A 27,074-nucleotide genomic window follows, 5' to 3' on the forward strand; every position below is an offset into this window, starting at 1 on the left:
GACCAGAGCAACGGGTTCCCAAGGGGGTTTGGCTGGGCACGGACCCAGCCTGGAGCCTTCGTCCGGCCCCCAACCCCCACGGTGGCATGCGGCCAGCTCCCTTCTCTGAAGGTGCTTCTTAGAGCACAGACACAGGCCGAGCTCCTGGTCCCCTTCGTGGGTCAGGGGGAGGCCACCAGGGGCGGCGGGGTGCTCCAGTGTGTCTCCCCGTGGTAACTGAGGATTAGGTGGGGACCGGCCACCTCCCTCCGGAAGCTCCCTTCTTGCCTTCGGGTGGCTCAGCGGGTGGTCTCTGGCCCTCGGGCCTCCAGGGGAGAGGCAGGTTGGAAAGATGGCATCTGCGGCCCCCACCATGAGCTCTGGGAGATGTGGACCGGGCCAGTACTGCGCTCTGCTCTGTCCTAGTGACGCTGCCGGCTGCCTGCCTGGCACAGCGGAAGCGCCTGCTTCATATTGCGGTCCAAACGTGTAGGAACAGCCATTTGTCAAGACCCACCCCCAAGCGCACCATCCAGAGCGGGTAGAGGTCTGCCCAGGGTCGGGGACAAGTTGGGTGTTTTGTTCCTGGGTGGACCCCCAATTTGGGCACTTGGGCCTTTTAGCCAGATGGTGTGGGTGCTCCCAAGGCTGTGCCACTGGCCGATGTCACTGCCCCAAAGCCATTCAGGAAGCGGGTAGTTTGTACAGATTTGCACCTGTGGGTGGATGTGTTGGGGCCACCACTGCCCTCCCCCCCTTCTCCTTTTTCCAGTTCTAACAAAGGCAGGTGAGGGCAGGGCCTTGGCAGGGCTGGTGCCAGGGGTAAGACCGGGAATGAGTGATCGACAGGCTGAGGCCCCCCTGCAGCCGCCCCCACCTTGTCTCAGGTTCTCCAGCCAGTGGGAGGGGGCTCGCGGGAACCAAGCTTGTCTTTCTTCCCGCAAGCCCCCCTCTGCCTGCGAGCCTTCCCTTCCCAGGCCTTCCTCAGAGTCCCTTCCCCGCTCCCCGAGGTCGCACGATCGGGGCCTGGAGCACCCCTTCCGCCTGGCGCACCTCCCCGGGGGCTGCAGCTACCGCGGGTGAGCACATCACCCTTGTCCCTTGTCACGGGAGGGAGCCAAGGATCGGGAAGTGGGTTTGGGCAATTCCGGCCCAAATCAGGAGGTGCCAGGGTTTCCGGGGACCGTGTCTCAGTGCATAGTTACCGGGGGAAGCTCCCCCACTCCCACGCAGAGCACTGGCGATTCAGGGGCCCAGAATGACCCGTTCCTGTGCTGCCCACACACAGCCACGTCCACACCGGACCCGCCACCGAGCCTGCCGAGGCTTCGGGCTTTGAGTCCAGGCAGCGCTCTCGTCCCCTCACGGGTGCCTGGAAAAGCATCGCCTTCTGGGGGTGGCGAGAGGGCGCCCGGGGGAAGTCACCTGTTGCGTCTTTGTCCAGAGACACTGTGGTCTGGTGCTGACCTGCGACTGAGCAGCCCCTCAGCCTGTGATTGGGCCCTGTCGGTGGGTTCTGAGGCCTCCCTCCTCCCCAGAGGCCGGGATCACCCCCGGGAGCCAGGACCCTCGTGCCCGGCACAGGCAGGTTGAAGTGTCCGGGGGGTGAACGAGCGAACGGGAGAGTGAACGAGGGCTGGGTGCACAGGCAGGGGAGGCGGCAGGTCCCCCGACTGGCAGAGGGGGAGAGGGGGGCCAGGCTGGGGTCCGAGGCGTCAGGCAGCGCCGGGCAAGGGCCCACTCCCTCCATTTCCCCTTGATGAGCTGCAGCGGCCTCGCTCTGCCCCTTCCTGAACGGAAAATGTGAGGCCGGGCCTCCAGAAGGGCCGCGTGGGGGCGGGGAACGGACATTACTCACCTCCTGGGCAGACGGGAAGCCAGCAGCAGGGAGAGCCGAGGGTCCTGCTTCCCTTTTCCTGCAGGGTCACCGGGAGTGGTGGGGGCCGTGTGGTGTCCTGGGGCGTGGTGGGGCCTCCCACCGGGGGCACGGTGCCCGCACGCCCGCCCGCTCCCTGAGAGGTCTGGGCCTCCCCTCCACTGCCCGTGCCCAGGTGATGAGGCTGGACAGAGACACGGAGGGTCCTGGCTTATTAAGCCTTTGGGCCACTGATTGGGGACATTTAAGTCTCCTTTTTAGCCACAGGGAGCATCCTCAGGGCTGAGACGAGGCGCTCCACACAGCGGCTGTTGGGTGACCAGGGGCCGGGACGGGGCCAGCGAAAGCCTCTGGGAGCAGGTGCAGTGGGTGTGATGCTGGAGGCAGGTGGAGCGGGCCCCCGGCTGCCTGCGAAGCTCGGGAAGGAAGCACATCAGGAGGGGCCTGGGAGGGAGGAAGATGCTGAATGCCAAGGTTGGGTGGGGTCTCCTGCGTTCCATGTCTCCAGAAGCTTCCTGTGACCCCTCTCCCCCCAACTCCAACCAGGAGAGATGGGGCAGGGATGCCACAGCCAGGCCACTGGCAGAGGTCTGCTGTGCAAGGATTCTGGGAAGGTGGAGAGGAGGTGTCACCTCTGGGGACCTGGCATCTCGGCTGGACCCCTCCCTGTCGGTGGGTCCCTGGGACTCCTGTGGATGTCCTGCGCCGGCCCTGCCTACCCTGGCCCGGCCCCTGCAGCGTGGTCGTAAGCAAGTCGTTCCCAGCTTCTGCCCGTAGTTGGTTCGGCCTGGCTGACAGTGACCATTCGTCCTCGTGTGTCCTCAGGCACTCTCTGTCAGAAGACCACGGCTTCCTGCCTCCTGACCCTTGCTGCCTTTGGGTGCGGCCGTCCCTTCCCTGCCTGGAAATGCACACTGGGCTGCAGGGCAGCCACTCGGTGAGCGGGCGTGTGCCTCGCCTGCCCGGGGCTCAGTGTGGACAGTGGTCCGGGGTGTGCCCCCCGCCCGGCCGCTGCAGAGTGGCCTGTGGGGACCGTGCAGGGGAGTGTGCAGGCGGGTCCTAGCCACCTGCCCGGATCCGGCCTCCGCTCCGTCCCCACTGCGTGGCCTGGGGCACGTCATTCCCTCTCTCCTGATGGCGGGTGAAGACTGGGTGATGTGTGGACAGGCGCAGGGGAGGGCTCAGCGCGCGGTTATGGGATCTTGTCCTCTGAGGTGACCTGGCTGGCACACGGGACTATCCGAGGTGGCCTGGCTGGCACACGGGACTATCCGGAAAGGCCGGAGGCTGGAGTCCTGGCCACAGGCTCGGGCCGTAGACGGCTCGGGGCCTCTCTGGGAAGACCGAGGAGTCCTCCTCTTCACCTCTCCCAGGTGGTCTGGGCCAGAGGTTTTCAACCTTTTTACACTGGGGGCCCTGGGAAAATAGAATTATTTCGGGGAACACTAAGGCAGAAATCACCCTAAGCGTAAGCAAATTCAACTAAGATCATTGGGTCTGTAATCTTCATGCACCAGCAGGCTGGTTAAACTCTGAGGACCCACATGAAATTACTGGCAGACCCATCCAACAACCAGCTGTGGGCAAACACTGCCCTGGACCCTTCACTGGCCCCCCGCCCCCTCCCCGCGTAGTGCAGCCCCATCCCCCGTCCCTTAAGGTCGCTCTTGGTCCCCTCTGCCCACTGAACCCGACTCCTGTTCTTTGCAAGGGGAGTGGGCTCGGGGGCCTGGACATTCAGTTTCTCCTGAGTTTTCATTCCCTTCTCCACCCTCATGTGAAGAGCATGTTGGGGGGACCCTGAGTCCCCCCAGACCCTGCTGCATCTGCACATCCCAGACCTGTCCCAAGCGCCCACGCCGGTAGGCGGCTCAGCAGGCCGCTGCACGCTTGTTCTGCTATCCCAGGAGAAGACGGTCGGGCGGCCACCGTGCTGGGCACCAGGAGGGGTGTTCTTGGCGGGCGGGATGCTGCTCGTGCAAGGGGCCAGCCCAGGGCCCGGACTGCTAGTACGGAAGGGGCTGGTGGAGTTGGGGCCAGCCCGTGCGGACTGGGACAGTCACCTGCATGCCCCTTGAGCCACGGTCACCTCCTGTGTTCTCAGCCCCCCTCCCATGCGCCCACTCTGGGGTTAGAGCAGCTCCTCCACCAGGGCCCGTAGGGTCCCGGGGCCTGTGCAGCCAGCAGCCACCCCGGTCATGGTCACACAGCAGGAGGGGTGTGGCCCCTTCACCGCCGCCGCCCTAGGCGGGGTCCTGAGGGACTTCTCCTGCAGCGGGCTGGGCTGTTAGGCTAGCTTCCATTCCTCAGGCCCATGGACCCTGGCGGACCCTGCACCGTCCTTCCCGCCGACCCGCCTCCTCAGGCCACAGGACGCACTCCCCTCGTTCCCGAGCAAGACACTGGGTGGACAGGTGATGGCCTCCTGCCCTCCCCTCCCCCCAGGAAGAGAACTGGGGGCCCAAGCCCTTCCGGGCTCCGGCCAGGGGCCACCCTGGCAGTCCCAGGTTGCGGGGAAGTGTCCATCATCAGCGGACTGCGGGCGGCACAGACAATACACGGCTGTCCTGGCCTCTGGCCACTGGAGACGGCGCCGAGGGGTCCCTTTATCCCCGGCTGGCCTGCACAGCCAGGCCTTGTGCAGGCCGCAGGGGTCTCGGGCCCCTCCTGCTCCCAGATGCCGGGCAGGATGTGAGTGCAGGACCAGCTCCCCGGGCTGGGAGGGGAGGGACAGGGAGAACCACTCCCCCACTCCTCAGACACACCTGAGGACTCACCAAGGCCTCTGGGCCAGCGGGACCTCAGAGCCCTGCCCCTCCCTGCGCCCCTCAGCCCAGGACGGAGGCATGTGGACCCCAGCGGCCTGCTGACCCTCTGTGAAGGGGGCCCTGCTGTGGCGGAGAGGGGGCTGGGGGAGGAGCTTGAAGGAGAGGCCCCACCACCCCGAGCCTGTCCAAGGGCCGCTTTCCCAGGAAGCAGGAAGTGACCAGGGCCACGTTGGCGTCATCAGTCTGACCTAAGGACTGGGATGCAGCGAACTCAGACCACACACACACACACACACAGCTCTGGGGCAGGGCCCTGCCCCGTGAATCATTCACACATGGCTGCCTGGAGTGGCTCTGTTTGTTCTTAGAGCACATGCTCTGTGTTGGGGTGGGAGGGTGCAGTGGGCATCTCCTCGGGAGCTCGCCCTGGGTTTCTCACCGCCTGTGCCCAGCCTGGAGGGTGGGGCCGGGGAAAAGGTTGCGCTCCGGAGGACGTGGACCCGGGCAGTCTATGCTGGAACTGTTCGCTCCTGGGCACTTCCGGCCGCTGCATGTGTTGGGGGAGAGGCTGCAGGAATCGTGGCAGTGGCAGTGGCAGTGGCAGGGGTGGGCCCATAGCACAGAGGGGCAGACTGAGGCTCGAGAAGAGAGAGCACCAGCGGCGGGGCAGGCAGCAGCTCTGAGGCTCTGCTGCTCACGCGGTGTGGTGGCCGACAGCGTCCCTCTGGGCACTCCGGACCCGCCCCGATGCCTGCTGTGGGGGTGGCTGGGCGCCCACACGGACTCGGCGTCCACCCCAGCGAAGGTGGCGCCCGTCCCCAGTGCTCGGACCCCGGCCGCCCTGCTCTCGAGCTTGGACAGCTCTCGAGGGGCCAGGACCTGCACTGACAGAAATAACTGTTAGGTTCAGGTGAAAGTCATAAAAACCTCGGTCCGCCCTGTCTAATATGGTCGCCACAGGTGGCCGTCACAAGGGGCCCGTGCAGACGGAGGGGCGCTGTTTTACGACAAAAGGCGCACAGAGTTTCAGAGCTAGCCTGAGAAAGGAATGTAAAATTTCTCAGCTTTGGCCCAGTATTGATTACTTTGAAATGATGTTTTTGATATATTAAGTCATTTAGGTCACTAAAATTTATTCTGTTTTCTTTTCCCTCCTTTTAACGGGGCTACTGGAAAACTGAAGATTCCCGGGGGGGCTCCGTTCTGTTTTCTGATGGACAGACAGCCCAGCTGCAGGCTCTCAGAGCCCCGGAGGGCCTGTATGTATTTCAGGAGTGAGTCACGAAATCTCAGGCAGGAGGGCGGGTGCTGTGGAGTGGAGGTGCTGGTGGCATTAGGTGAGAGGGGAGCCTTTGCAACCACAGGGCTGGGGCGGGGTGCACAGGAGGGGCACCCAGGGGCAGACAGGACCTGACGGCCAGGTGGCGGGGGGCAGACGCCTGGTGTGACCCCCTCTGCCAGGGTGCTGGGATCCCGGTGGCCCTGCCTCACCCAGCCCCGGGTTGTCCCCACCCCTGTTGAACCCGGGGCCCTCCCTGTTCCTTCCGGGAGGAAGAGCAGGGTAGCCAGCCAGGAGCCGGGCGCCCCCGGGAACTATGCATCATGTAAACACAGCCCAGGACACTGGCCTTTGTCAGAGCAGGCTGAGGCCAGCCTTGTGAGGTGCACACCCCAAATTTAGAGCAAAGTCTGCCCCAGGCTGCAGCCCACAGCCACTGGCCGAGGGAAGAGGAAGGAGCGGGCCTTCAGACACCCAGCCGGGCCACCCTGGTGTCCGCACCTCCCTGGGGCTGGGCCCACAGTGGGGCCGCTGGCTCCAGCCCTCTGTACCCCTCCCGCCCTTCTCCATTGTGTGTGAATTATTGATGTCCCCTGCCTGGCTGCTGCTGTGACAGCCCAGGAAGGAGGGAGGGAACCCCTGCCTCCAGCCGCCACGCCTCTGCCCGCAGGCGGCAGCCAGCCTGGGGCTCGCTGGTCCGGCTGGCCCAAGCGCCCAGCCCGTGGTCCCGGGGATGGTGGACCCTAGCCTGTCTGTCTGGGGAGCCAACACGGGTCACCCACGGGGAGAGGGTGCCACTAGCTGCTGTGGCCCCAGAGCCCGGTGTGGTGGCTGGCGGCTCGCACAGAGCTGGGCTTGTGCCGGCTGCGGGGTGCTGGCGCCCACATAAGGGCATTGTTTGCCGAGGTAAAAGGGGTTTTTGTCTTCTTCTGGAGACGGGACAGAGGAAAAAACAATTTCCCCCATTCATCGCTAATTCCCCCATTTGAATAGCAGCACATTGCCCCACGTTAACTCGGCGGGCACGGCAGTCCTTCCCTGTCCGTGGGCATTCAGGGCACAGGTGGGGGGCTCTGCGTCCTGCCCAGATCGGAGCTCGGGGCCTGGTTTTGTGGACATGTTCAGGAGAGTGCCTTCCCCGGCCGCTGCCCTGTGGTGCACCCTTCTTCCTGTGACTCAGAACCAGGTGGGGAGGGGCGGTCTTGTCCTGCTGGCATTCTGGGCTCTGGGTGGGGTGCCCATCCCGGACAGGCCACCTGGCACAAGCGGCACAGGTGGGGACGAGCAGCTCACTGCCAGCTCCAGGTCCGGGCTGGGTTTAACCAGAACACGCGCCTGCCCAGGGAGCCCGGAGGTTGGAGGCCTGCACCCCTGGACGGCCCAACTCCTGCACCCCGTGTTCTGGGTCCCCAGTGCCCGTGGGGCCAGCTGGGTTCTTTCACAGGGTCATAAAGTGTCAGGGCCCAATAGGGCGTCAGCGGCAACTCCCTGGACTGCAGATAAGAGTTGCCAAGGAGTCAGGCTGTGCCCAAGGTCGGGAGACAGCGAGGCCCCGCGCCTGCCCCTACCCAGCCGCCCCGTCTCAAGCGGGCAGGGCTTTGGGTGCGTGTCTGTGTCTCCCTTAAATCACTTTTCTGGAAGGGGCCTGGGAGGAGGGAAGAATTAGGAATGGATTGGAAGGAACCCAGTGTGCCCAGCCGGGGATACTGGCATTTCTCACTCTTCCTTCTGTCCCTAAGCAGAGACAGGGCAGCTCTCTGTGCTGGGCGCTGTGCTGGGCGCAGAGGGGGTCCTGCAGGAACCAGCCCCTCAGGACGGGGTTGGGGTAAGGAGAGAGCCAGCTTGGGCTGCAGTTCCTCGTCCCCTGTGGGGGGGGGGGGGTTACTCAGAGACCAAACTAGACATGCGTGACACAGACCCACCCCCATCTAGCTCCAGCGGGAAGGGGACAGTTGGCTCCCATAACTGAAAATCTAGGGCCACCTGCCCGCGCCAGCCTGTCAGCCCCACCTCCCAGGTGTGGGCCTCCCTGCTCCCTGGGTCCAGCCCCAAGCGGGAGACCCCTTCTCTCCGGTCATTCAGGGGATGCCCCGGGACTGACTGGCGTGGGTCAAGACTGGCCTGTCACCTGTCATCTTGACGGGCTGTGCTGAGTGGCCAGGCTTGGGGCAGGGGCTCACTCTGGAGGAGGACGGAGGACTAGGGGACTAGGGAGCCCTCACAGAAGGAGGGGGCATGGTTTCTGCAGAGGCAGGGGCGACCCAGGCCCAGCCCACCAGGGACAGCACTGCCAGCCTTGGGTCTGATCAGAGACACAATGTGTGAGGTGATAAATGCACTAGAAAAAACGTGTCAGAGTGAGGGCCGGGCCGGGCCGGGCAAGGGAGACGTCCCCCTGAGCAGGTGGCCTGGAGGGAACAGTGTCGTGAGAAGGGGGAACAGCAAGTGCAAAGGTCTGGAGCGCAGCTGGAGGTGTGAGGGCCGGGCGGGCAAGGGAGACGTCCCCCTGAGCAGGTGGCCTGGAGGGAGGGAACAGTGTCGTGAGAAGGGGGAACAGCAAGTGCAAAGGTCTGGAGCGCAGCTGGAGGTGTGAGGGCCGGGGGCCGGGTGAGGGAGAGGTCCCCCTGAGCAGGTGGCCTGGAGGGGAGGGAACAGAGTGTCGAGAAGGGGGAACAGCAAGTGCAAAGGTCTGGAGTGCAGCTGGAGGTGGGGTAGAAGGATGGACCAAAACTCTCAAGTCACCTCCTCTAGAACCCTTGTGTTTGCTTTCTTGCTTTACTAGAGTAGAGTCCCCAGGACAGCGGCCACCCCTGTCTTTTCACCACTGTGTCCCCAACGCCCATCATGGGCCTGACACCCAGTAGGTGTTGAAGACAGGAATAGACAAGGGCAGAAGCCGCACCTTCCAGGTGCTTTGCTCTCTCCCCTCCCCCCCTCAGATTTGGTCCTGGCTCTGGGGACCCCCAGAAGCCCAGGCCATGTCCCGGCCCAGGGATGATGTGTGTGTAGGAAGTAGGCCATTTTGAAGTGAGAAAGTGGGGTGCAAGGAACCGCGGGTTTTTCTTCGTACCTCCTGTCTGTACAAGGTAACGTGTACACCTTACAAACCCTGGGGAGCTGATGGGACACCCCATCGGAACGGAGATGGAGACAGAACCTGTGCCACCCGCCCGCCCACCAGCCCCTCCGCCTTCTGCTGAAAACCCAGCCGGCAGCGAGAGGACCCGAGCTGTGGTCAGCCGTGCAGGGGGCACAGGCAGGCTCTGCGGGCAGGTGGTTCGCACCCGGTGTGAGGGGCCCGGAAGCACGATCAGGGAGCACCAGCCCTGGTGGCTCTGCCGTCCCTCTGACGTGGGCTGTGTGGGGCTGGCTTTCCCTGCCACCAGGGGCTGTGGAGGTCAGGGGGGCTTGGGCTTTGGGTAAATGCCAGGGAGTGGGGGGGTTGAGTTTATGAACTGGGGCCCATTCGCCTGCTTGAGGTGTTTGTTTTTATTTGTTTTGGGGGGACTTTTGTTTGGTGAAATATGTAAAAGGTGATTTTCTCTTTGGACCTTTTTTTTTTTTTTTTAACGGAGACAGAGTCAGAGAGAGGGATAGACAGGGACAGACAGATAAGAACGAAGAGAGATGAGAAGCATCAATCATTAGTTTTTTGTTGTGGCACCTTAGTTGTTCATTGATTGCTTTCTCATACGTGCCTTGACCGCGAGCCTTCAGCAGACCGAGTGACCCCTTGCTCAAGCCAGCGACCTTGGGTCCAAGCTGGTGAGCTTTTTGCTCAAACCAGATGAGCCTGCGCTCAAGCTGGCGACCTCGGGGTCTTGAACCTGGGTCCTCCGCATCCCAGTCCGACGCTCTATCCACTGCGCCACCGCCTGGTCAGGCTCTTTGGACCATTTTTAAGCGTGCAGCCCGGCACCACCAAGTACATTGACAGTGTTGTACAACCAGCACCATTATTTCCAAAACAGCAGGTCTTCAAACAAGGTTCGTCGTCATCTTGTTCAATGTCGTTTTGGTGCACCAGCCATAGAAAAAAATCAATTCTGGGTGGGCAGCCACTGTCTGCATGGGCTGGTTCTAGCCCCTCATGACTCTGAATTGGAATAAGCCAGTTGGAAAATAATTATCTCATTCATCTTTCTTAAAGGTATGTAGAGCTCACATTTATTTCAGTGTTTACTCTTAGAAGTTTTGGGGTTGTTATTTTTTTTTAATGTTTGTTTAGAAAATTAAATTTCATGGGGTGACTGATCAATAAGAGTACACTTCTATAGTGTTTGAACAGTTGGTTGTGTGCTGTGCTCATCACCCAAAGTCAGATCGTTTTCTGTCACCATCTATTTGTCCCTTTTTACTCCCCTCCGCCCCAACCCCCTCCCCCTGGTAACCACTTCACTTTTACGTCCATGAATCTCCAGGTTTTATATTCCACCTGTGTGTGGAATCCTTAGCTTTTTCTGATTTACTTCTTTCACTTAATGTAATGTCCTCAAGCTCCATCCATGTTGTCGTAAATGGCACTTTGTGGTCGTTTCTTACGGCTGAGGAGTATTCCGTTGTAAATACTATATGTACCGCATCTTCTCTGTCCAGTCCTCTATTGAGGGACACTTTGGTTGTTCCGTGTCTTGGCCGCTGTGAATAACGCTGCGATGAACATGGGGGTGCATGTGTCTTCATGTACCAATGTTTTCGAGATTTTTGGGTACCCAAAAGAGGGATTGCTGGGTCATACGGTAACTGTCAATTTTTTGAGGAACCACCATACTTTCTTCCATAATGGTTGTACCAGTTGACATTCCCACCAGCAGTGAATGAGGGCTCCTTTTTCTCCACAGCCTCTCCAACACACGTTATTACCTGTCTTGTTGATAATAGCCAATTTAGCAGGTGTGAGCTAGTCTCTCATAGTAGTTTTGATGTGCATTTCTCTAATAGCTAGTGAAGATGAGCATCTTTTCATGTATCTGTTGGCCATTTGTATTTCCTCTTGGGATGAAGTGTCTGTTCTGGTCCTCTCCCATTTTCTAATTGGATTGTTTGTTGCTGAGGTTTGTGAGTTCTTTATATATTTTTGGGTACTAACCCTTTATCACAGCTATATTTAGAAATTTGGTGTTTTGTGTGTGTGTGTGATAAAAAATATGCTCATATCACTTAGTCTATAGTAGAATCAGTTTTCTCGTAACATTGTTTTGAATCGGTTTTCTTATACATTGTTGCAGTTTCCTGGAACCTATAGATGACTGTAGAGTTAGTACCATTGAATGGAAACTCTGTATCCATTCATCAATAACTCCCCTCCTCAACTCTGGTAACACCATATTAATATAATTTTTGTCTCTATGAAGGTGCCTATTTTAGACATTGTATATAAGTGGACTCATTCAGTATTTGCCTTGTTGTGTCTGGCGTATTTTACTGAACATACTGTTTTCAAAGTTCATCCATATTGTAGCATGTGTCAGAATTTCCTGTTTTATGGCTAAATAATATTCCATTGCAGAGATAGACCACATTTTGCTTATGCATTTATCTGGCAAAGTTTTTCTAAATGTAAACATTGTATGTTTCTTCTAAACGCTTGGAATGCATGGCCACAGGAGATCGGGGCTCTCGGTGCCTCGCACGTCCATCTGCCCAGCCGCTTTCCTTACCAGACCACGGTGGCATCTGCGTGGGGGGGAGTGCTGGTGGCTCCCTGGCGGGGCAGCCCTGGGCAGGGGTAGTCAAGGGTCCAGGCCCCACCCTGGGCTTCTGAGCTGCAGTGCCTACCTGTGCGCCCTCCCAGCCCCCAAGTCTCCTGCTCGCTGAGCACTGGAGCACAGGGCAGAGGGGCCGTACTCCTGGGAGGAAACCCGGTCAGGGAGGCAGGTGGTTGGGGTGTTGCCTCTGGACCTGGGCAAGGTGTAGCCGTGCAGGGGCCATGGGCCTCATCCCCGCACTGTGCAAAGTGACAGCTCCCTCACTGTGGACCCGGTGTGGTACCCACTGACTGTCCAAGCAGCCCCATCCCGCCAGAGAAGGAAGACAGTGCCCTCCAAGGGTCAAGTAAGTGGCTTGTGGGTGGGCTGTGACACCTGCTAGAGCTCAGGGGATTGGCCGGTGCAGATGTCCATCCTTGCCTGGTAGAGGATCCCGGACCTCAGTTGTGGAGGCTTCTCCGGGAGAGCGGGAGCTCTCGGGACTGATCCCCGGCCACGTGAAGGCAGCCTCAGGCGGGGTCACAGCTCGAGTCCCTCTGTCCTAGGAACAGAGGAAGGAGAGGGCGAGCTCTGAGCGAGGTGGAATTGAATAATATTTACTGAGCTGGAAGCAACATGGCAGTTAGACTGCAGCCCCAAACAGAGAGCTGGAAATGTGTGGCCCATCGGAGGCCAGGGGGCCGAGGACAGCCGGGGCAGGAGCCTGGGCTCTTCTGCGTGGGGAACTGGAAGGTTATTGAACAGGGCAGGGATGGGCTGGTGCTGGAAAACAATGGGGTGTAGTAGACACATGCGGTGGAGAGAAGCTGGGGTGCTGGAGGTCAGCCAAGGAGATGGATCGGGTGGGTGTGGCCTGGAAGCTGAGGGTGGTTCAGTGATTCCCGTTCGCCTCGCCCCCATCCCGTCGGGGGCTGCACCTGGGTCCCCTGGGTCGTAGTCACTACTTTGTTTTCCAGCTGGGACAGGGCTAGCGCGCAGTAGGTGCTAAGCACTACTGGGCAATGTGTTCACTTCCCAAAGGGCCGGATTGGTGCTGGAGATACCGCCAAAAGAAAACGAGACCCATCTGTGACGGAGAAGGGGTGGGCGGTGAGGGCCCAGGGGTAGCAGGACCCACGGCCCGAGGACTGGGGGGCAGGGGTTGTAGGTGAGTGAGGGGGGCGCGGTGAGGCAGCTTTGAGCAGAAGCTGGAGCTGCCCAGCAGGAGGATGGCGGGAGCGGTGGTTGCGTGGAGGGTGGGCAGCCTGGCCCGGGGGACCTGCGGTAGCCGAGGGGGAGGGGTGCCACTGCGCCTAGGCCTTTCCCATCCCCCTCTGCCCGGGGCCCCCGGCTGCTTGATGGGCAGCCTGGCCCCGCCTCCAGGCAGCCGGGAGGCCCGCCATTGGTTGGGGCTCTAGAGCCGCTTGGTCGCCATGGGGACGCTCTGGAGGTGCTCGTGCCCAGCGCCCAGCACTGGGGACTAAATCTTCATAATCTGCCGGCTGGGAGGGTGAGGGTGAGGGTGGGGGTGGGTTCCTGCGTGACCGTGGCCTGGGGTGCGGCCAGAGCTCACTGTGGCCGCCCCTCCTCCACCCGCTCTGGGTGTAGGTCGAGCTGCGCGGGCACCAGCGGGAACCATATGGTACTCACCTGACAGTGACCCGGGAGCTCGAGTGCAGCCTCAGCCTCTGCTGTCTCAGCACATCAAGCAGGAGGCTGGGGCTGGGTGGAGGCGAGGGGCCTGGCATTGATCTGAAAATGTCTAGCCCGTCAGTTCAAGTTTGTCCTCCCGGACCCGCTTGGCAATGCTGCGCTCTCCGCAGCAGGGGGCGCTCTCGGCAGAGCTTTGTTGGGCCGACACTTCGTGAGAGCTGGAGTGGCCCACGGAGGAGCAGGGCATGAGACCCGGTACCCAGCAGTCCTGGCCCCGGTGTCCAAGGTGGCTGCACAGAAGGCAGGTCTGGGGCAGTGTGTCTGTGCGCCAGCCCACCGGGATTGGGCCTGCTTCCTTGCAGAAGGGTTACAGTGGAGCTACCTCTCGGTCCTGTGGGGAGAGGGGGTGCAGTGGCAAGGGAGTGCTGAGCTGGAGGAAGAGGGGGACACTGTCCAGACCCCACGCAGCCTTTGGGGTATCCCAGGACTTCCGGCAGGCAGCTGGGCCTCCCACAAGCCTGGGTGTGGCACTTACAGGTGTAGAATGCAGAAGACCACTTGGTCCTGATGGCCAGAGGGCCCGTGCCCCCACCTCCGGCCCAGGGACACTTGTGAAGGTAGCACAGGGCAAGTCCTCCCCGGGGCTGTCCTGCCCACGTCTCCCCCGGGGTAGGGGTCTTAGGGGACAGTAGGTGCTGGGTGGGGCCTCACACCCAGATCTCGTTTCAGACGACTCCTCCTCAGAGAGCGGCAGTGGCAATGGCTCCTCCACCCTGAACCCGTCCACGTCGAGCAGCACGCAGGGTGACCCCGCCTTCCCCGAGATGAACGGCAACGGCGCGGTGGCCCCCATGGACTTCACGGCCACCGCGGAAGACCAGCCCATCAATCTGTGTGACAAGCTCCCACCAGGCACGGCGCTCGGCACACCCTCCTACCCCTCGGACGGCTGTGGGGCCGACGGACTGCGGAGCCGCGTCAAGTACGGGGTGAAGAGCACCCCTGAGGTGTGTGGGGCCGCGGCCCGCCTGATCCCAGACACCAGAATTCTGGGCCATTCGCAGCGGGGGGAAGTGTGTGTGCCCCAAGTCAGACCAGAGGCCGCACTGTGTGATCTCAGCAAGGCCCTTTCTGAGCCTGCGTCCCCATCTGTGAGGTGGGGTGATGGCCCTGCCTTGGAGGAGGTGGTGGGTGATGTGTCCCCTGCCTTGGAGGAGGTGGTGGGTGATGTGTCCCCTGCCTTGGAGGAGGTGGTGGGTGATGTGTCCCCTGCCACCCCAAGCCCCCAAGTCTCCTGGCCGCTCTGCAGACCCACCCCCGATCTTACAGATGGGACAGAAACGTGAGGCCTTTGTGTCCCAGGGCATGGAGATGTGTGGAGTGCAACAGACCAGGCTGATGGAGAGTGGGGGAAGGGTGGGCAGGGCTGGTGTTCCCACCATGTGGCGCCCCCGCAGTACTTCTGCACGCTGCCTCCTGTCCACCAGGGTCTCCTGCCATGGTGCGGTGCAGAGCGGGGTGCGTGAGCTCTCTGGGAGTGCTTCCTCTGGCCAGGGCTCCGGCGGTGCCCTCTCCACGAGTCCTGTTTCCTCCCCCCGCCCGTGCTCTCTCCTGCAGGGGACCGCATGTCCCATGGGGAAGTTCTGTCCAAATGGCTGGGTGTTCCGTTGCCCCCATGCAGCAGGTGCTGGCCGGAGCGCAGCCTTGCCCTCTGCTGGGGTCTGAGGAGAAGGCAGAGCTGCTGCCCCAGGGAGCGAGGGAAGGGAGGGATTGCCCCGCGGCCTCAGGTCACACACGTGGCCCAGGGAGTGAGGAGGGAGCGTGCATGCCACCAGCAGCACGTGCCCACCCGTTCCTGCGCCCTCTGGCCCTGGCAGGGGGCTAGCTAAGAGCAGCTTGGAAGTGACTTGCATTGCAGGTCTGGCATGAGCCAGTAGGAGGCCAGTGGCCCTGGGTGTCTCTCCCTTTTAAAGTCTGTGTATGGGGTCAAGGCCAGTGGTTCTGGGGAGGCCAAGCCCAGTGAGAGTGGTCACAGGGAGGCCCTGTGGGGGCAGCTGCTGCGGGCCTGGGCACCAGTCAGGGTCCATTTTCTTCTACTGTGAGCCGTTCTGGGCCACCATGTGGCCACATTGCAGGGCCTGACCTGCAGCTATGTGTTTCCTGGGCCGAGATGCCCGCCTCCTTGAGGACAGGACAGTGGCCCTCGGGTGGGAGCCGAGCCCCGAGGAGAGGGGGAGGGCACTGCAGGTAAGGGCTGCGTCCCTTCTGCCGGAGGACAGGTGGATGCCCCACGGCCGCGCCCGGTTCCCTCCCCTGTGGATACTGCACTCCATAGTGGGGCTCAGGGCGTCTTTCTGGGGAGTGTGGCAGACAGGAGAACCCCAGCCTGGCAGCTTCGGCAGTGCACTTTGCCTAATGGACCTGTCGCCTTGGCTGTTCCCTCTCCCAGCCCGTCTGTTCCTCCCCAACAGACAGCACACTGGCTGCTTTTGTGACAGCTCGGTTGTCAAACTCAGGGTTGCAGCCCTTGGGGACTGGGGGGAAAACCCCGAAGCCAGAGCAGATCCTGGCATAACCGGGAGAGGCTGGCTGTTGGGGAGGGAGCCCTTTCTGTGTCCGCTCGACCCGCACACAACACGGCGGGTCACGGTGTGGGCACTGCGGCTAAGGAACCACTAAATTCCTCCACTCCGTGCCTGCAGGCCACCAGGCCTCTGTGTGACCTGCTGTAGGCAGTCCTTCCTGTCGCCACCCGGATGGGCACACCTCACAGATGGGCAGAGTAGGGAGGGAAGATGACTGGCTCGAGGCCTTGCAGCTGTGGCTCAAGTGGCCGTTGGGTGTGCTTACCATCCCACTTCCCAAGCGCATGGTGGCCTGTAGGGCACCGTGAGGCCGCCTGGCCTGACCCCCCCTGCCCCCTCTCAGTCCCCTCCCTACAGCTCGGGGAGCTATGACTCCATCAAGACCGAGGTCAGCGGCTGTCCCGAGGACCTGACTGTGGGCCGGGCTCCTGCGGCTGACGACGATGACGATGACCATGACGACCATGAGGACAATGACAAGATGAACGACTCGGAAGGCATGGACCCTGAGCGCCTCAAGGCCTTCAATGTGAGCACCAGCCAGGGCTGGGCCGGACCGGGCGGGGAGGGGGCGGCCAGGGCCAGCCCTTCCCACAGCCTGCCTCTCCCGCAGATGTTCGTGCGGCTCTTTGTGGACGAGAACCTGGACCGCATGGTGCCCATCTCCAAGCAGCCCAAGGAGAAGATCCAGGCCATCATCGAGTCCTGCAGCCGGCAGTTCCCGGAGTTCCAGGAGCGGGCGCGCAAGCGCATCCGCACGTACCTCAAGTCTTGCCGGCGCATGAAGAAGAACGGCATGGAGATGGTGAGCGCCCCCTGCCGGGCCGGCCCCGCCCCGCGTCCTCCGCCGGCCCGGAAGCCGCAGCACGATCGCTATCGCAGAGTGGGGGGCTCGGGTCCGGGAAGAAAGCGTAGTTCCGTAGATAACGGCGCGGGAGCCCAGCCCCGCACCATCGGCCCGGCGAGCAGGGTCTCGACGTGAGCCCAACGCGGCCCTGTCCACGTTCTGCCTGCAGACCAGACCCACACCGCCCCACCTGACCTCGGCCATGGCAGAGAACATCCTGGCAGCCGCGTGTGAGAGCGAGACGAGAAAAGCAGCCAAAAGGATGCGGCTGGAGATCTACCAGTCCTCGCAGGTGTGGCCCCCGGCGGGGCGGGGCAGGGCAGGGCGGGGCAGCTGCAGCCACTCCACAGCCCCAAGGGCAGGAGCTCAGGGAGAGCTCAGGGCAGAAGGTGGTGGGTGGAGAGCTACCAGGAGGGCAGCAGTGATGGGGTGGTGAGGGGACTGGGCATCTGGACCTCATCCCAAGCCCCAGGGCCCTGGGAGGGTTCTTGGTGGGGCAGGAACCGATCAGCTCTGCCTACAGAGAGGTGCGCGGAGCAGGGAGGGCCTGGGGGAGACGACCAGAGGGAGCAGTCCTGCAGGACAGAGCACTGGATCCCAGGGACAGCGGCCAGGGCTCGCTGCCCCGCGGCTCACCAGCGCCTCTCCCCCCTGCAGGACGAGCCCATAGCCCTGGACAAACAGCACCCCCGGGACTCCGCAGCCATTGCCCACTCCACCTACTCACTGCCAGCCTCCTCCTACTCCCAGGACCCCGTGTATGTCAACGGCGGCCTCAACTACAGCTACCGCGGGTACGGGGCCCTAGGCAGCAACCTGCAGCCCCCCGCCTCCCTGCAAACAGGAAACCACAGTAATGGTGAGTGCGGGGGACTGCGGCCTTGGGAAGGGGCAGAGGAGCTCCTTAGGGGCACAAGGGTCCTCCCAGTCTCGAGCTTAGCCAGTCCCTAGGGCAGAAAGCAAGGAAAACTTCACCTGATTGAAACAAGGAAACCTACGCCCTGCTCTACAAGGAGGCGTGCCTCATTCATTGCTCTGCTGGGCCTCTCTGGCTCTGCCCCCCGTGGCCCCTGTGAGCTCAGCCCCAAGCCCCAGGCAGCCAGCCAGGGCCTTGCTCTCCACCTGAGTCAAATCCTCTCCATACCCCCCACCTGACCCACTGGCCAGGGCTCAGCCAGCCAGCGGTGGAGCCAGGATTTGGTCCCGGCCTGGCCCGGCTGACTGGTCGCCTCTGCTCAGGGCCTCGCTTGGGAGATGAGGTTCTTACACCCCGACGCAGGCCCTGAGCCCTTGTCCCCATTACGTCACCTGGGGCTGTCACTGCCCTGGTGGTCCCCTGTAACTCGCGCTAGGCGACTCTGATGCTGACTCGACATAGACCAGGATGAGAAACAGTCCCCGAGAAGGTACAGACCTCCCCGTGGAGTTTGGTGCTGCCCGGAGTGGGGCCAGAGTGGGGCCAGGGTACGGCAGGAGGGCAGCCGGTCCCACTGGTGGAAAACAGCCTGGGGCCCCAGGGAGCGGGCAGGGGCGGCCAGGGTGATCTCCTGGGCCAGCCGCTTGGATTTTGTCCTGTCTACGAGGGGAGACCCAGATTTTACGCAGAGGAGGCTTGGAAGGTGCTCTGTCTGCCCCTGTGATGAGATTTGAACTTGGGGGATAGGGGAGCTGAGGGTAATTACCAGGTTGCTACTTGAGGAGTAGGTTGCAGGAAGGTGCGTCCCAAAGGCCAGGGAACCCCGGTTCTAGGTTTTGGCGGCACATGCCTGAGAGTTCCCCTGCAGCCTGGGCGTGAGGAGGGAACTGGTCCCTACCCAGGACGAGAGCCCCTGCACCCTCCCTTCACCTTGACCCCCACCCCCGCCAGGAAGTGTGTGCCGGGCCCTGGAAGAGTCTTTCCCCGGGCTTAACTTCTCATCCCCCCTAATGCCTCTTAACCTAAAAATAAGAGGCTGCCGGCCCTAATCCCGGAGACGGAGGGTGGGATGGCTGTCCAGGCACCAGGCGCTGCTTCCCTTGCAGAGAAGAGCCATCTGATAGCTGCTGAGCGGGACCCCGTTAGCCTGTGTGTCTGAGGACCGGCCCCAGGGCAGGGCGGTCAGAGCCCCTCCTCGTAAGTGGGGAGTGGGGCCCCGTGGCCTTCCAGGTGGTGCTGGTAAGCCGGGGCCACATGGCATGGCCCGACCCGGGGCTGCTCTGTGGGCGTCACCCCTGCCCCGTCCGGGCACTGGCCCGCTGCACTGCCTGCCCTGGTCACACCTGCCCCTCCCCGGGCCTCAGGCCCCGCCGCTCAGCACCTGGTTCCTCCTATGCCTCCTCTCCGCGGGCGCGTGTCCCATGGGCACTGGGGCCCCCATCCCACCGCCCTCCCCGGGGGCAGCCCTCTGGAGGAGGGTGTGGTCAGCTCGGTGCCTGCGCTGGGCAGCTGTACGGGGGCTCAGAGCTCCTCCCCGGGGGCAGCCCTCTGGAGGAGGGTGTGGTCAGCTCGGTGCCCGCACGGGGCAGCTGTACGGGGCTCAGAGCTCCTCCCCGGGGGCAGCCCTCTGGAGGAGGGTGTGGTCAGCTCGGTGCCCGCACGGGGCAGCTGTACGGGGGCTCAGCTCCTCCCCGGGGGCAGCCCTCTGGAGGAGGGTGTGGTCAGCTCGGTGCCCGCGCTGGGCAGCTGTACGGGGCTCAGAGCTCCTCCCCAGGTTCACTCAGTTGTCACGTGGAGATGCAGGTCAGCTTAGACCCAGGCTCTGCCCGCTGCGCCTGCTGCGCTGGGCACGCGTGCTGCCCTCCAGCAACACCTGGCAACCTGACCGTCCTGCAACCGGAGCCCCAGGGAGGGCGGCTGCAATCAGATTGGCCACAGGAAACAGGGACAGTCTCCTTTCTGGGCCAGAGCCATAGCCCAGGAGAGACAGAGGACCAGACTTGGGGCGGGGGGCAGGAGGCGAGGCAGCCCAGGGCCCGCTCACCACCTGTGGCAGGCGGCTCCGGCCTTCCTCTGCCACCCCCAGGTCTTGTCTGGAGGGGACTGGGGCCGCCCCGGGGGAACCAGACACTCCTCCCCGTCCAGGCCCAGCCCTGTGGCACCCGGGGCCCAGCAGACGCCCTGCTCCCAGCCACACGGGAGCTGCCGCCCCACTGCCTTCCTGCTGGCGCCATTTTAACAGACCTCAGTGTTCCCTGACCTCACAGTCCCCAGGACGTTCCTGAGCAAGCCAGTCCCTGGGACCGCCTTCCCGACGTCCCTGTCCTAGAGAGACAATGACCCCACGTGACAAACTGTCCGTATTAGACTCCCACTTCCTTCTTCATCTGGGGTCTGCACAGTGGTCTCGTTTCCGTAACTTCTTTCAAGCTGCTGCTTCTGGTCTAGATGTCTCCAGTGAGGAGCCTGACCCTCTGCCCAGCAGCCCACTGACTGGCCCCGTCCGTGTGGGGAGCGCGGCCTCGCATGCCTGGCAGTCACCTCCACCTCCGAGCAGCGTGGGTGGACGGGGCACGGGGGACTGACCTCGCTGGGTTAGAGAAGGCCGCCCACAGCCCAGATTCTCACTAACTGGCTGTTTTCTTACTCAACACCTTGAAAAAAAAATTACGCTTTTCAAATTCTAGGAGCTTCTAACGTTTCCTGAGAGCCCCTTCGGCACGCTTGACGCCTGTCAGCAAGCCCTCTGTAGGCTGAGCAGCCCCAGCACTGCTGAGGTCTCCTGGGCCGGGCTCGGCCCCAGGGCAGTGTCCTCAGGCTTTGGAGGGGGACTCAGGCTCAGGGACATCAGGCCTTGGGGTGGCCGAGCCAGCCCCTCAGCCAGGACTGCCGAGGGCCACCGAGTGCCAGTTGTGGCCCGCCCTGTAGGGCTGCCTGGAAGAGGTGGGAGGAACAGGGCCTGCTGGGCACAGCCCACGGCCCAGGTGCCTCGAAGAAGCCAGGCTCCCTGCAGACAGCAATTCCGGGCCCTGTGGGGCTCAGCTGCCCCTCACGCACCCCTCCTTCCCTCTCTGTGCCCCAGCAGCGTGACTAACCTTCCCCTCACTCAGGCGTGGAAGACCTCCTCTCAGCAAGGGGGGTTCAGGGCGCCCTGGCTGCTGAGATAGCTGAGCACTCGCGGCCCCGCCCCTCCCCGCGGCCCCACCCCTGTCTATAGCATCGGCCTGTGGGCACAAGCCCCTTCCCTGGTCCAAGCGCATATATGTGCACACACACACACACACACACACCGGTGTTTATTTTCTTGGTCTTCCATGGCTCGGCCCTGGGCACTACACCTTTGTCACTCTCGGGGCTCAGACCCTGCTCACCTGCAGCGCCCTGTAGGGGCGTGTCACACTCACCTGTACCTCCGTCAGACCCACCAACAGCCATCCTCCTCGGGTGCCATCAGTGCCCGTCGTCGGCGCTCCGCTTGCTGCGCTGGGGAGTTGGGGAAGCTGTGTTGCCTCGAGGCGGCCTCCTCACAGGGAGACCAGAGCCAGGCCGCATGCTCGCCCGGGGAGCCCGTCTACCTGGTGGTCCTCAGAGAGAAGCAGAGGGTGTGGTCAGTGCCAGGGAGCCCTGTTCCCCAGCTGACACCAAAGCCCATGCCCTTGTGCACGTGTGATCTTGGTTACACCTTTCAACCACCAGGCCTCAGCTTCTGCCCGTCACGTGGCGAGAACTGGTCTCCTTCCTTGCAGGATCACCCTGAGGGTTAATAGAGAACGCCATGTCTGGCCTGCTGGTCCCAGACCCCATTCTAGGCACTAGAGGTGCAACCATCAAGATGGACAAGGGCCTCATGCCCCCATACCCAGCCCCCAGCCAGCCCCCGGGACAGCGGCCAGGATGACGGTGCCTCCCAGGCTCTGTGCACGGCGTCCGCTGGCCCTCACCCCGCTCTCGCTCTCCCTCTCCACAGGGCCCACGGACCTCAGCATGAAAGGCGGGGCCTCCACCGCCCCCACCACGCCCACGCCCACGCCCCCCAGCAACAGCACCAGCAGGACCATGCCGACCGCCCAGCTCAGCCCCACGGAGATCAGCGCCGTGCGGCAGCTCATCGCCGGCTACCGGGAGTCAGCCGCCTTCCTGCTGCGCTCGGCGGACGAACTGGAAAACCTCATTTTACAGCAGAATTGACCCAGTGGCCCCCGGAGTGCACGACCCTAGGGAAGGAGGCCACCCCGGCCCGGACCCGACTTCCTGCCTCACCAGTTGGTACATTTTGTTCTTTTTTGAAAGAGGTGGGATCCAAGGAGCGGTTTGTAGCCACACTCCAAGCACCTGAGACTTTGGGCACAAGGACACTCTCTTTTGGAATCTCACCACACGGGTGCTCTGACCTGCTTGGAAGAGGCCAGCGGGGCGGCTTTGGAAGGGCTGTGCCCCCCGACGGGGCGCTGGGGCCGCAGCTCTATGTAGGACCATCCTCGTGGACCCCGACGTTAGAACCCCACTCCCAGATAATTACCTTTCAAGTCTTAGGTGAGCAGAATTGCATATTTATTGAGAAAAACAAAGTGGACCCTTTCTTCCTCTCCCTTTAGTAATTTATTTTTCTGAAAATGGATTCTTTTGTGTTTGTACAGATTGCCAGTCTGTGTCTGTCTGATCAGAAGGATGTCCCCTGTGACCAAACATTCCATATCACTACACTGGCGCGGGCGGGGCGACAGGGTGGGGCCACGGTAGGGCGGGTGCCGGCGGGGGGCTGTCCCCCGAGCGCCCAGCACCACCGAACAGGAGGCCCTCACCCACACCCACTGCAAAGCAGAGACACACACACACACACACACACACACTCCCCCCACCCCAGACTCCGCAGAAGCCCCAGCCATGGCCACCTGTATTCTACCTCACACTCCAGCGGGGCTTTTCCAGGATGCGCCCTGAGCCTGTTCTGAGCGGTGGTCTCCCCACACCCCACACAGTGTGTCTGCCTGGGAGGTGTGTCCCAGACTGGGGGGGGGGGGCAGGAGCTGCTGGAGCCCCCAGCGGGCCGGCCTTCCGGCTCTGGGACAGGAAGGAGCACAGGGGGCCCCTCACCCAGCCCCTGGGGAGTCCGGCAGACCACCGCTCCACACAGACCCAGGGCCCTCCGGCGCCTGCTGGGAAGGGCCCGCCCCTTCTGGGTGAACTCCGGCTGTGGGGCAGCCACTGAGCAGGAAAGGCGACTGTGAGCTGCTAGGTGGACTCCGGCTCCCCTCCCTGCCCCCCTGGTGGAAATAAAGGGACCATGAACAACGGGAGAAACTGCTTGGGTTCTCCTAAGAGACCAGCCCTTCTTCTTGAGGGACCAGTCCTGGAAGAAAACCACCACCCCTGGAGTGTGAAGAGGGGCCCAGAGCAAAGGCTGGCCTGGTTCCCTTCCTCCTGATAGGCACTTCCTCTTGCTCAGTGCAATACCTACCAGTGCTGCTAAAACCAGGGACTCGCCCCGACCTCAGAAGGCCCACGGGCCTCCATGCAACACTCCGTAGCCATGACAGCAGCCCTCCGCTGCCCGCCCCTGCCCAGAGCTGGCAGAGCCCTCTGTTGCCTTTCCTCCCTCAGAGCAAAGAGCCCCAGGAGAGCCAGGGCTGAGTGGACCCTGGGACAGCCACTGAGAGCCACTTGACCCCAGAGCAGGCACCCCTTCTCAAACCAGCTTCTCCGCAGCCGACTGCCTCCTGGCACTATGGCAGAGCACCCCAGGATGGCGCGGGGGGGGGGAGATGGGGTGGAGGCTCCGGCGTGGGTACCCCACTCCGTGCATCCTTCCTGCCCCTGGAGGTTGGGGGTGGCCTCCGACACCCCACCCCACACCACCTCTGCCTTCCATCGAACCCACCCCCGGGCCTCCGGTCCCAGCCACGACGCCCGAGACCCCTCCGCACAGCACAAGCCCCGATGCCCAAGGCCCCTGCCACACCCCAGCCCCCCTCACGTCCCTCCACCTGCTCAGTACACTCCCTGACATTTGAATTTGTGTAAATATTTATTTTTGTGTGTGAACAATATTACAAAGTAATCAGTAGATCTTTGGCAAAATGTTACCCCAGGCAGTTTGTGAAATCTTAATGTTAAAAACTGGCAGAGACAATCGCCGCCTTAGAATCCTTGGTATCAGTTGCTTAACATGTCGTTTCTCCTCCCGGCGGCCCCAGGCCAGGCACGTTTGCTTTCCTTAACAGGAGCGAGGAGGACTGGGGAAGGGGCTCCTGCCACCCAGCCCCCCAGGGGTTAGACCTAAAGATCACATAAGCTGCAGTCTGAAGTCCCGTTTTTTCCCCGAGCTCAGGCTCCCCTAACTGACCACCTCAGCCAACCTGCAGGAGAAACAGAGGTCCGGCGTGTTTGAGGGAGAAGGGAAAGGTCCGGAATGCCAGGGGCACTAGTCCCCGGGAGCGCCGAGCACGCCAGCAGGTGACTCTGGGAAGGGGACCTATCAGCTCGGTCCAGCAGGGAACCTGTCCTGTTTGGCTTTTGTTTTAAAAGATGCAGCATCAACCCCGTCCCTCTGTGTTCCTGACTTGGAGAGCACCCCACAGCTCATTCTGCGGAGCCTCACACCTGCTGTCCCCCTGTCACCGGGGACGGGCCTTCTCCCAGAGCCCTGCCCCACAACCACTGAGGATTCCTACGGAGGGAGGGCCTCAGGGCACAAATTAGTCCTTTGGGATCCAAAATTTAAAAGGTCAGGAGAGCGCAAAACACACCAATCCCAGTCTTGCAGGGGTTCCAATCCCGAGAGGACAGAACCCAGAGACAGGGGCTGATTGGTCTTAGTGGCGGGTCATCCAGACCCGAAATGGTGGGACGCACCTGGAGTTCATTTACCCCCACCACTTGTACGAACAGACAGTGTACATCCAAGGACAGCATGGGGGGGCAGGGGGGGAAGTTTTCGGAAGGTTTCAAACAGGTGGAGCCCGGCCATCCCTGTTCCCAAGGGCCACTTACGACTCCGGGAGTGGTTATAGGATTAACTAACTACCAGTTCCATTTTCAAAAATGCTGCTTTGAACTCAGAGGGTTGATACATTTAATTTGTAATTTTTTGTAAAACTTTTTACAAGATAGTAAAAGTATTTCACCAGAACACCGGTTTCAATCCGTCCATGGTCTGATTTTTATATAATTTAGTGGTGCTTTATAGATACTTTGTTTTTGTTGTTCTGGGCTCCAACAGCTCAATCCTTTTTCGCCTGTATCTACCTAAGACCAATGTGAACCTTTGTATTTTTGCTCCTAATTTTGGACTCAGTGAAAGTGTACTGTTTACATGTACAGACGCCCCCGCCCCTGTGTGTCCCGCAAGACTCGCTTCTGAGGAGGAGGGTGTACCTCGCTCCGCTCACCTGCTTAGGAAAGCCACAAAACAGAACCTCTCACGTTTTACCTACGTTTCCACCTAAAGACAAAAACAAACCTGTACCACACAGAACTCAGATTTACTAAAAAAAAAGAAGAAAAAAACCAAACTTGTCTAAGCTCCGAAAAAAAATCTCCACGCAGCAGCAGATGGCTTATGCGCCAACCACGAGGTCCACTTAGAAGCAGGGGTCAGACCAGAGACCCCCGTGGCCGTCGGTGGGTGACTGCGTGGGGAGGTGACACGCGGAAGCCAGAGTTGGCGGCAGAGCTGTGGGGTGGATGTGGTCCTCCCGGCAGCCTGTGACTGGGAAGGCCGAGATGCCTCATGGGACCTCGAGGGTCAAGCCACCCAGGCTTTAGGGACACCCCAAGGTCGCCAGTCCTCTGGCGTAGAGCAGAGAGGTTTGGGGAAGAGTGCGAGCTCCCTGTCTGAGGCCGGTTTTCTCTTCCGGGCAGGAGCCCCAGGAGGCGGCTTGGGACTAAGGGGTCACCTCCGGGGAGGGGCAGGGGCTCCCCGATGAGCATACGGCAATGAAGGCGAACAGTGGACGGCACCAACTTTTAAAGGTGACCCTTACTGAATCGATGGCTTCACCTCTAAATTATATTTTTACAGATATGCACCTATGCAACTTAAGTGGCTCTTCTAAGCAGGCGAGGACTTCCTCCTCAGCGCTCTATCGGAACTACTTGTGTTCTCTCTAGTGAGTTCTCCCAGTAAATGTGGCTTACTGTTTTAATTCTTAGACCGTGTCTTCTCTGTGTGATGCAACAGAACTCCGTTTCGTTTGTGGATTGACTAGCACAGGCAGCCCCTCTCCCTCACTTAACAAAAGACCAATGAGCTGTTGATCGAGCTGTTATCTCCATGGTATTACCTGCTCAATGCACTGATTTCATAAGTATGTGGAACCCTTTTTTCTTTGGAATCTGTATATCATATATAAGACTGAATCTACTTAATAAACACTGAATAACAAAGCGAACGCGTTCTCTCCACTGTGTCCTCACGTGGGCCGCGTCGTCGGCTAGACCTCCTCCTCCCCAAGCTGAGCCGGCGTGGCTCTGGCACGCCTGACCGCCGGGGGAGGCCGCCTGGGCCCAGCCAGAAAGCTCGCACGCCGAAGGCCCTTGCTCCCTTTTCCTGAACGAGTGAACCGGTCGCTTCCTTCGGCCCCTAGCCCGTGAGAATGGGAAGGAGACGACCCTTCCCTGGTGCTCGCCCAGGGCCGGTGGCAGGGAAGTGCCCTTGTCTCCACTTACAGAGGGGCTAGCGGGCCGGTGACCAGCCAGGTCCTACCCTCAGCGGTTTCCTGCAGGCGCGCCCCCCCCCCCAGGTGCAGCTCCCCCATGGACAGCCACCTCACCTGACAGTCCCTAAGCGCTGCCCTGGACACCCGCGGAGACACCATCCCTGGCCCTGAACCTTCCCTGTGCCATTCCTCCCCTCCACTCGAGCCCGAACCCCAGATCTCACCTCGAAGGAAACCGAAGGGCTGCTGTTTCCAGAGACATCTGCTTGTGTACAGACTGTCATCTTACCTTTAGGTTCAAGTTTAGAGGAAAAGTTGCAGGACGATGGACAGGAACAAAACTGATTGGCATGAGTTTAAAAACGATGTCGGCCTGACCTGTGGTGGCGCAGTGGATAAAGCGTCGACCTGGGACGTTGAGGTTGTCGGTTCGAAACCCTGCCCTTGTCTGGTCAAGGCACATATGAGAGTTGATGCTTCCTCCTCAACTCTCTCTCTCTCTCTTTCTCTCCTCTCTAAAATGAATGAATAAAAATAATTGAGCAATATATTTTTTTAAATGTTGACCATGTGCATTAAATGCTTAAACAAATTTTACTATTAAAATCATGTGTGTAGATACACACACACACACACACACAAAATATGGACGTTTTCAAACACTTATTTTTCATAACAGCAGAATTATTTTTTCAAAATAGAAATTCTGTGCAGTTGCCAAATCTATAAAATAAAAGGAGAGGCCCTGGCCGGTTGGCTCAGCGGTAGAGCGACGGCCTGGCATGCGGGGGACCCGGGTTTGATTCCCGGCCAGGGCACATAGGAGA

At 61.1% G+C, this 27,074-nt stretch overlaps 1 protein-coding gene across 5 annotated transcripts in view; it reads left to right on the forward strand.

Moving 5' to 3' along the window:
- Positions 1-25,976, forward strand: part of NOL4L (nucleolar protein 4 like) — a 129,662-nt gene extending 103,686 nt beyond the window's left edge. For all 5 annotated transcript variants that reach the window (XM_066384079.1, XM_066384081.1, XM_066384080.1 and 2 more), the window contains 6 exons: positions 13,972-14,249; positions 16,171-16,356; positions 16,441-16,632; positions 16,844-16,966; positions 17,332-17,533; positions 21,558-25,976. In XM_066384079.1, coding sequence (XP_066240176.1) covers positions 13,972-14,249; positions 16,171-16,356; positions 16,441-16,632; positions 16,844-16,966; positions 17,332-17,533; positions 21,558-21,778 — 1,202 coding nt within the window. In that variant the 3' untranslated portion in view covers positions 21,779-25,976. The remainder of the gene's footprint in view (positions 1-13,971; positions 14,250-16,170; positions 16,357-16,440; positions 16,633-16,843; positions 16,967-17,331; positions 17,534-21,557) is intronic.
- Positions 25,977-27,074: the final 1,098 nt, after the last annotated feature.

The sequence above is a fragment of the Saccopteryx leptura genome, chromosome 5 (assembly GCF_036850995.1).
Source record: "Saccopteryx leptura isolate mSacLep1 chromosome 5, mSacLep1_pri_phased_curated, whole genome shotgun sequence".
Classification (NCBI taxonomy): domain Eukaryota; kingdom Metazoa; phylum Chordata; class Mammalia; order Chiroptera; family Emballonuridae; genus Saccopteryx; species Saccopteryx leptura.